Source organism: Microtus oregoni, unplaced genomic scaffold, assembly GCF_018167655.1.
Source record: "Microtus oregoni isolate MIOR12 unplaced genomic scaffold, Mior012 000046F_ref0000063, whole genome shotgun sequence".
Classification (NCBI taxonomy): Eukaryota; Metazoa; Chordata; class Mammalia; order Rodentia; family Cricetidae; genus Microtus; species Microtus oregoni.
The window spans coordinates 15,794,659-15,808,617 of record NW_024543220.1 but is presented as its reverse complement, the minus strand read 5'-3'; the positions used below and the strand labels follow the sequence as shown (position 1 = coordinate 15,808,617).

General features: G+C 44.7%; 1 protein-coding gene across 2 annotated transcripts in view; it reads right to left on the bottom strand.

The window, feature by feature from the left end:
• Positions 1-13,959, bottom strand: part of Dnah8 (dynein axonemal heavy chain 8) — a 240,644-nt gene that overhangs the window by 180,047 nt on the left and 46,638 nt on the right. For both annotated transcript variants that reach the window (XM_041634704.1, XM_041634705.1), the window contains 6 exons: positions 13,857-13,956; positions 12,369-12,488; positions 10,805-10,940; positions 8,411-8,598; positions 1,862-1,942; positions 1,313-1,429 (listed from right to left, as the gene is read on the bottom strand). In XM_041634704.1, the coding sequence (XP_041490638.1) occupies positions 1,313-1,429; positions 1,862-1,942; positions 8,411-8,598; positions 10,805-10,940; positions 12,369-12,488; positions 13,857-13,956 (742 nt within the window). The remainder of the gene's footprint in view (positions 1-1,312; positions 1,430-1,861; positions 1,943-8,410; positions 8,599-10,804; positions 10,941-12,368; positions 12,489-13,856; positions 13,957-13,959) is intronic.

Here is a 13,959-nt window from a genome sequence, read left to right as displayed (position 1 = left end):
GCAGACACAGGTTAAGATCATTCCTGGTAAACCAGCTCGTGGGCTACAGATTATAAGAAATGGGCTAGTCCAGGTGCGAGAGTTAGCCGAGAAAAGGCTAGATATAATGGACCAAGCGGTGTTTAAAAGAATACAGTTTCCGTGTAATTATTTCGGGGCATAATCTAGAGCTAGCCATGTGGGCGGCCGGGTGCTGGGGACGCAGCCCAGCCGCTCCTATTTCAACAGTTTTTTTTTGTTTTGTTTTTAATATTTATTTATCTATTATGTATACAATATTCTATCTGTGTGTATGCCTGCAGGCCAGAAGAGGGCACCAGACCTCATTACAGATGGTTGTGAGCCACCATGTGGTTGCTGGGAATTGAACTCAGGACCTTTGGAAGAGCAAGCAATGCTCTTAACCACTGAGCCATCTCTCCAGCCCCCACATGTAGATGTTAAACTGTAGGCAAGACACTCCGCCATCTTCCTATGCTCATGTGTATGTGTGTGTGTATGTTTGTGTGTTCACACACGTGTCTGTGTGTCTGCAAAAAGGCCAGATATTGATGTCAGGTGTCTTCCTCCATTGCACACCACTTTGATTACTGAAGCAAGATCTCTCTCTGAGTGTGCCAAATTGGCTAGTCTAGCCAGCCAGCTTGTCCTGAGGGCTCCATCTCTGCCACCCAAGTGCTGGAATTGGAGGTGGGCCACCACACTTGCTCGCCTTCTTATGTGGGAGCTGGGGATTTGAACTCAAGGTCTTCATGTTTGCACAGCAAGCATTTTATCCCTCCCTGAGCCGTCGCTCCGGCTTCCAAGCATCCTAGCTTAAACTACAGTGTGCAGGTGAAGCTTCACTTCGGCCTGTTGAGGGCAAGGGAAACTCGGGGATAAACACAAGATAACCAGGAGGAAAATGATTCAAATAGTAAAGCAGAAAACATAACTCTTTTATTTATCTAATGGATGTTCTTATGGTTTAAAAAAAAAAAAACCTCATACCCTTTTCTAGGATGTACTGCACTTTTAGTTACATGTATGTGTTTCTGCATGGGAACCTGCATGCAAATGCAGGAGACCACAGAGGTGGCAGGTCTCTGTAAAGATGAAGTTCCAGGCAGTTGTGAGCAGCCAGGCACAGGTCCTGGGGATCGAACCTCACACAGGTCCGCTGCAGAGTGGGACTCACTCTTAACCACTGAGACACCTCTCCAGCCCAAACCATACCTCTGGGTTTGATTTAAAACGAGGGCCTTGGGTGTGATTAAACCGGTGCTTGTATCTCGAGTGTTAGCGTGTGTCTCTGGAAGACGACTGCTTTTACCTTCTTTAGAAGCTGGTTGAACATATCCAAGACGGACTCCACCTCCTGGAAGAAGCTCTCCAGCATCAACGATGACCACGTTAGGATGGTGAGGCCTTGCCTCAGCACAGATTCCACCTAGGAAGAGCAAAACGGTTCCATCTCCCATCGCTCAGGGGCGTCTCTTCCAGGGGAGTCTCTTTTGCTACTTGGAAATACTGGCTGATGTATTTCCTTAATTAAATTCCCCCACCATTACACCTAATAGAGATGCCTTTTGCTTTCGATCATCTTCGGAGGTCCGGGAAGCAGCCATAAATCCCCACAGAGCACTCACAACTCACAGTTACTCGTTTTCCAAAGGTAACAAAACCTAGACGAGAAATCATCCCATGGGTAGAGAGGGACGGAGAGAGGGAGGGAAGGAAAGAGAGAGAGAGAGAGCTGTAAAGTTGAAATGAGAAAGACGGATGGTCTAGGCAAGGAGATGTGCTCTGAGATCCATAATCTATAGACCAGGAATCTAATTTTAAATCAGAGAAATCAATATGAGCCGCCAGCGTCACCAACCTTTTTCATTTTCGGGGTCATGAGATTGACAAACACAGAAGGCACTTCCTGGCATAAATCATCGTAATATTGCAGGAGACCCTGTACAAAGGCAAAGTGGCAGACCTTACTTTAATTCATAGTGAGGCAATGACCACATTTTGGCTCATACCAGAAAGGCTTCGCTGCACCTGAGTTTTCCCCACGGGCCTGCCAGTATGAGACCTGCTCGTGTGACCTGCACCAGCCGACTATACTTTCTCACGAGCTGTCACTCACAAGTCCATGTCCTCTCAACTCAGATGTGCTCATGTCACCCCTTAGACTCTCGGTTTTCTCACATCTGCTGCTTCTCTCTCTTCACTTTGTGAAACTGGATAATCATCGTTTCATGGTATCTGTTACTACACATTTTTATCTTTATGTCCTTTTTTATTATTGTTTATTTGTTTAAGACAGGGTCTCAGGTAGCCTAGGCTGGCCTTGAACTCCCGACCCTCCTGTTTCCACCTCCCAGGTGCTGGATTACAGGCATGCTCCCAGCCACTCTATGGACACCCATGTTCACAAGTGGCACACACAACACACAGACACACACACAGAGACACACCTTTTAAAAACTCTCACTTCAAAAGTCATAGTTCATTCTTAATATTTTCCTTTTTTAAAGATTTAATTTTGACTTTGTGTATAGGCGTTTTTGCTTGCATTACGACGGTAAGCCATGTGCATACAGTGCCGAGAGAGGCCAGTAGAGGGTGCTGGGTCCCAAGACTGGATACAGATGTTACCGCTGCAAGAGCAAGTGCTCTTAACTGCAGAGTTATCGCTCCAGCCCCTGCTGCTTAAATCTAAATAGATCCAACAGCTCCACACAACCAGAACAGCCGAGCTGTAACAGTTCTAGGGACCCACGGTGACCAGTTTGGGCAGGTCTGTAACTTACTGCAGGGTGTGGTGGGCGATGTAGAATGAAGCTGTTTGACTGGTTTTTTAGCAACTTCAGTTTTAATGAATGGTTTCAGAGTTCTTGATTCCCTTAAGCTGGGACACTCAGCAAGCAACTTTGGCTTTTATGATGTCACCCAATGCTAATGAGATCCCATGAGCTAAAAACGGTGGCAGCCTCCTGGTACCCAAAACACTTGATGCCAAGTGCACCGTCACCGCGATGCCAATGTCCCTCTCGGGTGGAGGGTTCTTTAACAATTAGATCCTGGTTTGCTAAGATCCAAAACTCTTTGAAGAAGAGATATAAATCTCGGTGGCACTGGATTAAGACATAGATTTCTCAAACAGGACAATGAAAATACGAGAAACTTTAAAAGTAGATGTACTGAACGTCATCAAGATGTAAAATGCTTTTATTTCAAATTGCATCACTGGCCAGGCATGGTGGCACACACCCTTGATCCCAGCACTTGAGAGTCAGAGGGTTTCTGTGAGTTCAAGACCAGCCTGCTCTGCATAGGGACTTTTGGATAAACCAGAGCTATATAATGAGACCTCATCTATAAAGAAAAAAAAATCATTTGCAAAAGGAAACAACCTGCAGAATTTGAGGGAAAAAAAAAACAAATCTAATATCTGATAACATGCTAGTATTTACAAAGACCCATTATCACTCAAATATTAAAAAGACAAACAACCCAATTTTGAAATTGAGCCAAGGGTCTGAACAGGCAACAAAACTTTATGACAGAACTCTATACCTCCAAAACCTACAGACAGTTAATAAGCTCATGAAAAGATGCAGAGCATCACTAGTCACCAGGGAAACCTGGATCCAAACCACACGGAAATACCGAGCCAGAATGCCACAGATGAAAAGCACAGGCGCTTACAAGTAACGTCAAGGATGTAGCAAACCCAGACTCGCCCTCACTCACTGGAAGGGAGGTAAAGTGATGGTGTCACTATGTCACTTCTGAGAAGAGCCTACTTCTTCCAGAGGTTTCATGTGGGCTTAACAAATTAATGAAACCTAGTGACGTCACTCGTGTAGACAGAAGTCTGAGAGAGTAAAAGATGTTGCTACGTCAAACACTGTGTGCAAATATTCACGAAACAGAAACAGACCCAATGCCCGTCTGTTGAGTAGCAATCTTCCCCAAAATTAAACCCTTCCATCTTGGAGGGAAGTGTGTTAAGAACAAGTGGTTAGAAAGAGGTGAACTATTCCACCCTGCAGGGAAGCTTGTTCAGCACAGGAAGCAAACAACTCAAAGCCTTCAGGAACTCCCTGAAACTGGCCAGATTCACTAGGTCCTTTCCTCTCCAGGCACACATAAACTACAAGGACGGCTGATAGGCTCAGACAAGACAGGTCACCTGAAAGAGTCAGAGACTTGTCAAACTCTCCAAAAGCCTCTTAGACCAGCCCAACCATCTGGAAGAATCATAGACTAATTGAACTGCCTGAAAAATACAGACCAGACTGTAGCATGAATTCTAGCTGGTATTAATAATAAAAACTCAGATTCAGATATAGGGGTTAATGCTGAAGATCAGAGAAGCACAAAGGCCACCAGAGAGTTCTTACCTCTACCAACGCTCAGACCAAAGGGCAATCCTGTCTCTGTGAAACCTCAGGCTGCTGTCTCTATGAATCCTCAGGCTGCATCTCAGAATGAATCCTGAGACTGCATCCTCAGACTACATCTGAGCTCCTGTCTCCTCCGCCTTATATTTCTCTCTCCACCCAGCCATATCACTCCTGTCTCCACCTCCCTAGAGCTGGGATTAAAGGCTTGTGATCCCAAGTGCTGGGATCAAAGATCTGAGCTCTTTCTTTTTGAGACTGGATCAATCTAGGGGAGCACAGGTTGGCCTTGAACTCACAGAGTCCTCTGCCTCTGCCTCCTGTGTGCTGGGATTAAAGGTGTGTGCCACCACTGCCTGGCCTCTGTGGCTGACTAGTGGCTTATCTCTGCACTCTGATCTTCAGACAAGCTTTATTTGTTAGAGCACAAACAAAAATCACTACACCAGACAAGCTGCCTGGAAGAGACTGAGACCAACAGAGCTACTCAGAGAGTCTTTTACTCTCCAACCTGTTGACCTGCCTGCGGGGTGTGCAATGTACCCCGGGTTTCCAGCTGTCACGATCTGTCACCCATGCCGGGTGGGCTTTGGTGATGCAGCTGTAGCTGAGCCATTCTTTTTCGCAACCCCTCACCCCATACTCCTCTAAGTATCCACAGTAAAACTCACTGGTTCACCAAGTTAGAGTTTGGTGATATCCTTATTTTAGTCTGTGGTTGGTTGGGGAGCAAGCCTTTGTTGACAGCCCCCCAGGAAGAGTGTCACACAACACCAAGTGACAAGCAGATAACCAGGGTGTGGTAGAATCATACAGTGGAACGAATGTGAAGCCCTGACATACGAAACGATGTGAATTAGCTCAGTTTAGGTACGGAAGCTACATACACAAGGCTACATGTCCTATGACTCCGTTGGTAGGAAAAGCCCAATGCGGGCAGGTCCATAGAGACAACGCCAGTGGTAGTGTCTAGCTGCAGGGTAGGAGGGAGACTGGAGGGGAGGTGGGAAATGAAGGCCATTGGGGATGATAAAAATATTCCAGAACTGATTGTGATAATAGAATAGCTCTATGGAGACGCTAAAACCATTTGATTGTTTATCTTAAATGAATTAACTGTATGGTATAGGAATCATACTTCAATAATGTTGTTACTTGAATACAAAACTGCTTGCACAGGTGTGGTGGGATAGGCCCTAATCTCATCACTGGAGAGGTAGAAGCAGGGAGGTCAGGAGTTCACAGTCATTCTCAACTATATAGGGAGTCTGAGGTCAGCTGAGCTTTGAGACTCTGTCTCAAAACAACACAAGGAAAAATAATGGTAACAAAAGAGCCGTGTAGGGAAACTTTTACCTTTGCTGTTTCTCTTAAGATTTTATATGTGCCCTCCTGTCTTCATATGCACCACATGCATGTAGGTACCTGGGGAGTCCAGAAGAGGGTGTTGGGTCCCCAAGAACTGAAATTATGGGTAACAGGGAGCCACCACGTGGGTGCTGGGAACTGAACCAGTCCTCTGCAAGAACCGCCAGTGCTCTTAGCCTCTGCACCATCTCTCCGCCCTCTTTTAAAACACAACACTTTTACTATCTCTCTGAGAATTTCATAGATGGATACAATGTCCATTTTGATTGTGTTCGTCCCCAACACTTGCCCCTATTTGCTGTTCCTCTTAAAGATACATCTTAACCAACTTTTAATTTGCTATAATTTGTAGCAGCATAAAAGTTTGAAATATTCTCTGATACTCTTTTTATTTCCTTCCAAAAGAGTCAACTTGTCCTTATGCCCAAACATGAACTTTAGTTAAACCAAAAGATTTGAATGTAAAGACACACTGAAAAGCGCATATTCTCTATCATCTTCCCTGCGAGATCTAGAAAGAGTCCTATATTGACTTATTATGTTATTGATGAAAGGAAGTTAATCCTCTCTGTGCCCAAGCAAATAGAATCCTTTTTCTCATTTAATCATCAGTGGTTCCATTAATTTCTATGTATTCATCTTATAATCCATATTTATTCAGTTCTTTATTCTTGGATTAGTATTTGGTCTTTTTCTATGACTAATGCTGATGAAAAAAATTATCTTTATATTTATATATCTTCCTGCTTCCCCCAAAATATATGCCCACAGATTTCCTAGCTTGCCATTTTCACTTGCTTTTCAAAGAAACCTGACGTTACCTGCTCTGTTTCACATGGCTCTGAAGCCAGGCACTAAATTTCAATAGAAGTTTTATATACTTATTATTAGTTATGTGTACAGATGTATCTGTGTATGCGCATGTGCACACAAGTGCAGGTGCCTGTGGCCACCAGCAGAGGGTGTCTGATGACCTGGAGCTGGAGGTGCAGGCAGTTTTGAGCCACCCATTGTGGTCCTCTGTGAGGGCAGGATGCACTGAACACCAGGGCAGCTTCCCCTGCCCAGTGGTTCTCAAACTTCCTAACGCTGCAACCCTTTAATACAGCTCCTCATGCTGTGGTGACCTCCCCCCCAACCATGAAATTATTTTTGTTGCTACTTTATAACTGCAATTTTGCTACTGTTATGAATCTTAATGTAAATATCTGGTACATAGGCTATCTGATATGTGACTCCCAACGGGATCATGATCCACAGGTTGAGAACCACTGTCAGCCTCTTGAATATACTTAACTCTCTCTCATGCTGCTTTTGACTGTGACTTTGTTTTTGTTTTGTTTCATTTGTTTGTTTGAGATGATGTCTTACTATTTGCTCTGGCTGTCCTGAAATTCATGTAGACCAAGCTGGCCTCAAACTCACAGAGATTCTCCTGCCTCTGCCTCCCAAACGCTGGGGCTAAGACATGCGCCACCACACCTGGCTCATATTTTTAAATTTTACATTACTCATCAGTGAACTTAAATTAGAATGCTTCATTTTATCCTAAAATGTTGGAGAATCCTTTCCATTTGTGTTATTTTATAGCCACTCCTGTCTCATAACTTATATTTATTAGTACCCAGTATTAAATATATTAAATTTAATATTCTTGCTCCATAAAATTATAATTAAAGCGTTGTTAAACCTGATGCTTCATGACTTAGGACCTGGAAGTCCAAGTGAGCTCTGGAGCTCTCTTTCTCTTTTCCAACTCCCATCTTTATGTTGTTTGAAAGCTGGTATAAAGCTGATATTTTACTCCATAGGAGTCGGGGCTGCAGAGATGGCTCAGTGGTTCAGGGCACTCACTGCTCTTGCAGAGGATCCAGATTCTGATCCAGTACCCCTCATAAGTGACTCGCAAATGGAACCCTAGCTCCAAGGGATCTAACATCTCCTTGTGGCCTCTGTGGGTACCTGTGTGCATGCAAGCATGCTCGTGTGTGTGTGTGTGTGTGTGTGTGTGTGTGTGCACATCACAACAAACAACCCAACAAATAAATACGCAAACAAATGTTTTGTTTGGCTTGTTGGATTTAGCTTTTTTGAGACAGGGTCTCAGACTACATATCTCTGGCTGTTCTGGAACTCAATTTGTAGACCAGGCTGGCCTCAAATTCAACAGAGATCCTTCTGCCCCTGCCTCCCAAGTGCTGGGATTAAAGGCGTGCGCCACCACCTCCTGTGTCTGTAAATCTTTCAGAAATGAAAATAACAACCTGCTAGGATACATTTTTTTTTGCACCAAAAAACTCCTTCAAAAGTAACCAGAATGGGCTGGACAAAAAGTGCAAGCCACACCAGTATGAGGACCCGAGTTTGGATTCCCAGCAGGCACATTTAAAAGAAAAAAATGCTGGTGTGGCCATGTTCATCTGTAACCCAGTGCCGAGGAGCAGAGACAGGTGAGTCCCCAGAACTCACTGGCCAGCCAGTCTAGCCAGTCCATGAATGTTGAGTTCAGAGGTAAGGCGGAAAGCTAAAGAGGACACTGGGGGTCAATCTCTGGTCTCCCCACCTGTACCCACATGCACACATACACACATACACACACTCACAAACATGCACATACAAAAAGGCAAAAAGAAATCATCAAAAGACGCTGTTCATCTTACCTGCAGATACAGTTTGTCTGCCTTCAGCTTGCTTTCCAGTTTCAGCAGCCTCTTCGCTTGTTCTGGAACATCCAGCTTCATCTTTATCATGCACTTTGTTTCCCGCACAACTTCCAAAATTTTAGGGTCAAAATTAACCAGCAACTTCCCCGTTTCCGGATGTCGCACAAACAGCGTGGCTTGCAAAGCTGCAAGTGAACCGATTCTGACATTGATTTCCCTTCATCCCCTTCTGCTTCACCAGGGAAAGGCAGAGCGATAGTCCTGAGTCCTACAGTGCTAAGGCAGAGTCTCCCACACAGAGTCAGCCATCAAGACTTGGAGAAATGAAGACCCGGTACCTACAAAGCCATCAACTCAGATCCAGAGAGAGAAAGCGGGATGGGTGAGTGACAGGCTGTAGGGCATGAACGGCTATACTTCGAGTGGGTTTTAGGGTGTAGCTATGGCTTATTTTTATGGATTGTAACTTAACCCTTGTTCTCCCTTCCTGTTGCTGTGATAAAATGCACTGACCAAACTAACGTCGAGGAAGAAAGGACTGACTTTCCACTCCAGCTCCCAATCCATCAAACCAAACAGGAAGCCTGCTTGCTATCCCACACAGCATTGGCTCCCACCTAGGAACTCACTTCACAGCCAAAAAACACACACGCAGACACCAACAAGTTTTAAAATGCAGAAAAATGTAAATAGATGCTTTTATTATGAATTGAGATTCTTTTGGGGGCCTTAGATTACTTATTTATTTTTATTTTATGTGTGTGGGTATTTTGCATGCATGTGTGTTGTTACAAGGCATGGAAGAAATGCCCGGGGAGGCCAGAAGAGGGTGTCTGGAACCAGAGTTGCAGATGACTGCTGTGTGCATGCTGGGACCTGAACTTGAGTCCTCTGGAAGAGCAGCCAGCGCTCTTAACCACTGTGCCATCTCTCCGGCCCCTGAGATTATTCGTTAATGTAACATGGATTACTTCTAGAGGCATAATAGTGAAAAATAATTACTTCTACAGGCTTATATGTATTCGCTCAAATTATGTCTTATTTCAACAAACTTTATTAACACAGAATTTCATTATAATCACAGACTCTACCAAGTCTCATGTGATCTGGTAGGATGCCACACCATTAAACTTCTAGGAAAATAAAGCATTCCCTAAAACCCTCTGAAGTTGGCTGGCGCTGGCTTTTATTCATTAGATAAAATTAGTCTGAGAGAGGTTCCCTTTAAAAGATGATTTTAATTTATTTTTAAATCTGTTATTGGAAGGAGGAGTCCCAAAGGACAATTTGTGGAGTCAGTTTTCTCCTTCTGTGTTTCTTTTTTCTTTTAAATTTATTTATTATGTACATAGTGTTCTGGGCACCAGATGGTTGTGAGCCATCGTGTGGTTGCTGGGAATTGAACTCAGGACCTCTGGAACAGCAGTCAGTTCTCTTAACCTCTGAGCCATCTCTCCATCCCTTTCCTTCTATGTTTCAGAGAGTGCCAGGGATTGAACTAAGGTCTCCAGGCTTGTATAGCTCATCAACACTAGCTGAGCCATCTTGCCAGCCCTTAGCAAGGTTCTCAATGGAGTCAGTTTTCCTGAGGCTCTCAGCTAAGAATTGTATCCAACATATTTGGAATCCTCTCAGAATGGGGTTAGAAATCCCATGTCCACTCAGATAAATCCCAGAACAAAACTCATTTAATAAAATCTGTCCACCTTAAGGTTGTACTGAATTTGCACAACAGAACAAAAGGATCAACAGCACCAGTAAGATAGATCCGTAAGGACAGTCAGGAGGGGCCGCTCCAGGCCAGGGTGACCACCTGAGACCGGATGGATCCCTATCTGAGAAGCTCTGTGCAGCATCCATCAGAAGGAGGGCCAGGCACCACCCTGAGCACAGGTAAGTACGGCCAAGCCATACAAAGGGAAACCATCCAGAGCCATTCATTTCCCATAGCCTGGGCTAGGATGGAAAACTTCGACTTTAAACTGTTGGCTTTGCTTGGGAGCAGTTCTGGTCATTAACCCATTGCAATGAGTCTGTGGTGCCTTCTAGGGTCAAATGATGTCCTTGAGAGCAATGAACATTCCAGAAAACTTGACCTCTACCTATTGAGCCAGGGACTTTCACTAGTAGGGAGCACACCAATTAGATTATACTCCCTGCAGGGAGCCCTAGGGGTCTGCCTGGTCCTACCACCCCCCAACACCCCACCACCACCCCTGGCTTTTTCACATGAGTTCTGAAGACTAAACTCAGGCATTTACCAACTGAGCCATCTTCCCAGCCCTAAACCTAAACTTTAACGAGCCTAAGTGTTTGTAAAGGGAATGCCAACCGTCAACAGAACCGTGAATTCATCTGAAACCAAGCCCCACTTGTGAGCCTTAGACACACCGTACTGCAGCTGCGAAATCTCTTTGAACCAGGCTGTGTGGTAGACCACCTCGAATTCCACCAGCACGTACGAGATCTTGTTATACTGGCGGATGACGGCTTTACCCTCTGCGCTTGACAAGATTTCTGAGTTTTTCTGGGGGGTAGGGAGAGAAAATTATGTTTTAAAAAAAAAATTGCAGACTTTATTCCAAAAAAAAAAAAATCTGCTTATCCTGACATCCAATAGTCACGGCAGCCTTTTAGATGCCGTAGAGTGAAAGGCAATGAGGAAGGCCATGGGAGCTGGAGAGGGGTGTTACCCTGGAAAGAAAGGACTGAAGAAGAATCCTGCCAGCCCACAACCAGCCAGAGGCAGCAGCCATCTCCATCTCCAGTGTCTCCTCCCTCCCCATTTCCCCAGACAAGGTACAACCCTCCTACCACAGCAATTCAGACTCTTGTTAGGGTTTAAATGTCTTTTAGGATTTTTTTTTTAAGATTTATTTATTTATTATGTACACAGTATTGTCAGTATTCTATCTGCATGTGTGCCTGCGGGCCAGAAGAGGGCACCAGATCTCCTTACGGATGGTTGTGAGCCACCATGTGGTTGCTGGGAATTGAACTCAGGACCTTTGGAAGAGCAGGCAGTGCTCTTAACCACTGAGCCATTTCTCCAGCTCCTTAAGATTTTTTTTTTTAAAACTGTTTCTTAGGTGTCTGTGTGAGGACACATGCACATGCGTGTAGGTACATACAGAGACCAGAAGAGGGCATCAGAGTCCTTGGAGCTGGAATTACAGGCAATTATGAGCCAACCAGCATGGGGGCTGGAAACTAAACTTGGGTCTTTTGCAAAAATAGTATCTCTCCACTCTCAGTTTAAATATTTGCAAATACGCAGACTAATAAAGCAAGGCAACAGCAGGAGCTGCACATGTAGTAATGCCCGGAAACAAAATTACTTGAAGGATGTGGTCCTGCGGTTATTTTGTTCTCTATTCAGACATAAAATATAATATTAAACAGACCAGACTCTATTCGGGTACTCTCTTAAACAAATAAAAACAAAACGACAAAGAAAAGACCAAGTGGCGTTCCCAGAATGCTGGCAGGATCTACAAGGATCCTGCGCTTCAGAAATCAGATAATCTTATTCTGCATTTACTGCAGTGTCCTGCCTGGGGCTCGGTTCTTCAAAGAGGAATGCACTCAGCATCCCATCTCGGCTTTCATTAAATATACATCAACACCTATCCATCCGTACATGCAAATAAGAGTCAGGACACAGCTTACACCGTGCGTTTTTAAAAACAATTATTTTTAAGAGCGTTTATAAAGTGTCTTCAGTTATTAAAAGACATAAGATTTGCCAACTATAATTGAACTGGTTGGTCCGCTGAACATGACAAGATTGACTTCGTCCCTCTCTGGCATGTTTATAAGCTAATTTTTTTTTCTCGGTAAAAGCATTGGTCCTGACTACTTGGTTGGCATCAATATTTGAGGGCAGGATGAATTTGTAATGTAATTTCGTTTCTACACCACCATGATTCACATAGAAACTGTATGATTGGCTTACAAAGAAATAGTTGATAGGCTCATTTATCCGGCGGTAGAGCTGCCTCACCCACAAAATTTTTCCTGCTATGGGGGGCATGTTGCGAGCGAGAGGGGGGTCATCTTTCTGAGAATGATAGAGCTGTAATTAAAAAAAACATAATGTTAATGTTTGAATTCAACACAGTGGAGAAGGCAACGAAATTTACAGCTACATTTGAATAGGTGGTTTCACCATGATTCACAGGTTGGGTGCCCAAGAGTTAGTCAATAAATATGCAAATGAGCTTCAGAACCAATGATCTGAGGCTTAGAAACAATCACGTCTCACTGAGTGGCCTAAGCTGGCTGCCAGCAAGCCCCGGGAGCCACCTGCCCTTACCAATGCAGCATGGGGGTGACGGGGCATGCCACAGCTTTTAGTATCTGGGTGCTGGGGATCCGAACTCAGGTCCTCCGGCTTGTACGGCAAGCTCTTTACTTATGGGGCTGTCACCCCAGCCCCTTACCTCATTTGGAAGTTCTGACTACCCCAATGGTTGTGCTGTTTGGAAAAGTTGTGGAATCTTTAGGAGGGGGAAATAAACTGAAAGGGGGTGGAACCCTGGAAGTTATACCCACTGATCCGGTCTGGCTGGGAGCCATGTGAATAGCCTCAGGTCTACACCCCATGTGAATAGCCTCAGGTCTACACCCCATGTGCATAGCCTCAGGTCTACACCCCATGTGCATAGCCTCAGGTCTACACCCCATGTGAATAGCCTCAGGTCTACACCCCATGTGAATAGCCTCAGGTCTACACCCCATGTGAATAGCCTCAGGTCTACACCCCATGTGAATAGCCTCAGGTCTACACCCCATGTGAATAGCCTCAGGTCTACACCCCATGTGAATAGCCTCAGGTCTACACCCCATGTGAATAGCCTCAGGTCTACACCCCATGTGAATAGCCTCAGGTCTACACCCCATGTGAATAGCCTCAGGTCTACACCCCATGTGAATAGCCTCAGGTCTACACCCCATGTGAATAGCCACACAGAGCCACTCCACTACCGCAGGCTGAAACACAGTTCAGCATGAATCTTCCCCCCTGTAAAGACTTTGCACAGAATCTCGGTGACAGGGGTGCAGACAAAGTTAACAAGCATGTATTCTTTTCTATCCTCGTCTGATGTTTCAAGGCGAGATCCCTAAGACAATACTCGTAGCTACATTGTATCTGGTATAGTCCAGCACCTGCATTTCTCTGTGCAAAAAAAAAAAAAAAAAAAAAAAAAAAACCTGACCTAACTGGGCTCAGCTATATAATCTCGGGAAGACTGGAACAAAAGCACACTTTATAACAGCAAACAGGGGTGGACCTGACAGTCCCAGGACTTACCACAGAGACCCTCACACTCAGAGGGGAGCCTCCAGGAGGAATATGCTGAACACCCTGGCAACGGTGAAGGTTTTCAAAGCCTCCCTCCCCATACTAACCCATTCTTCTGTGGATATGCAGAATACTTACCTTCTTGGTAGCTTCAAGTTCAGCCACATAACACTGAAGAATCCGCTCAATTGTGTGATTGATTTCCAGTTGAAGGCAGGGAATGTTCAGCTTCTGAAACCTA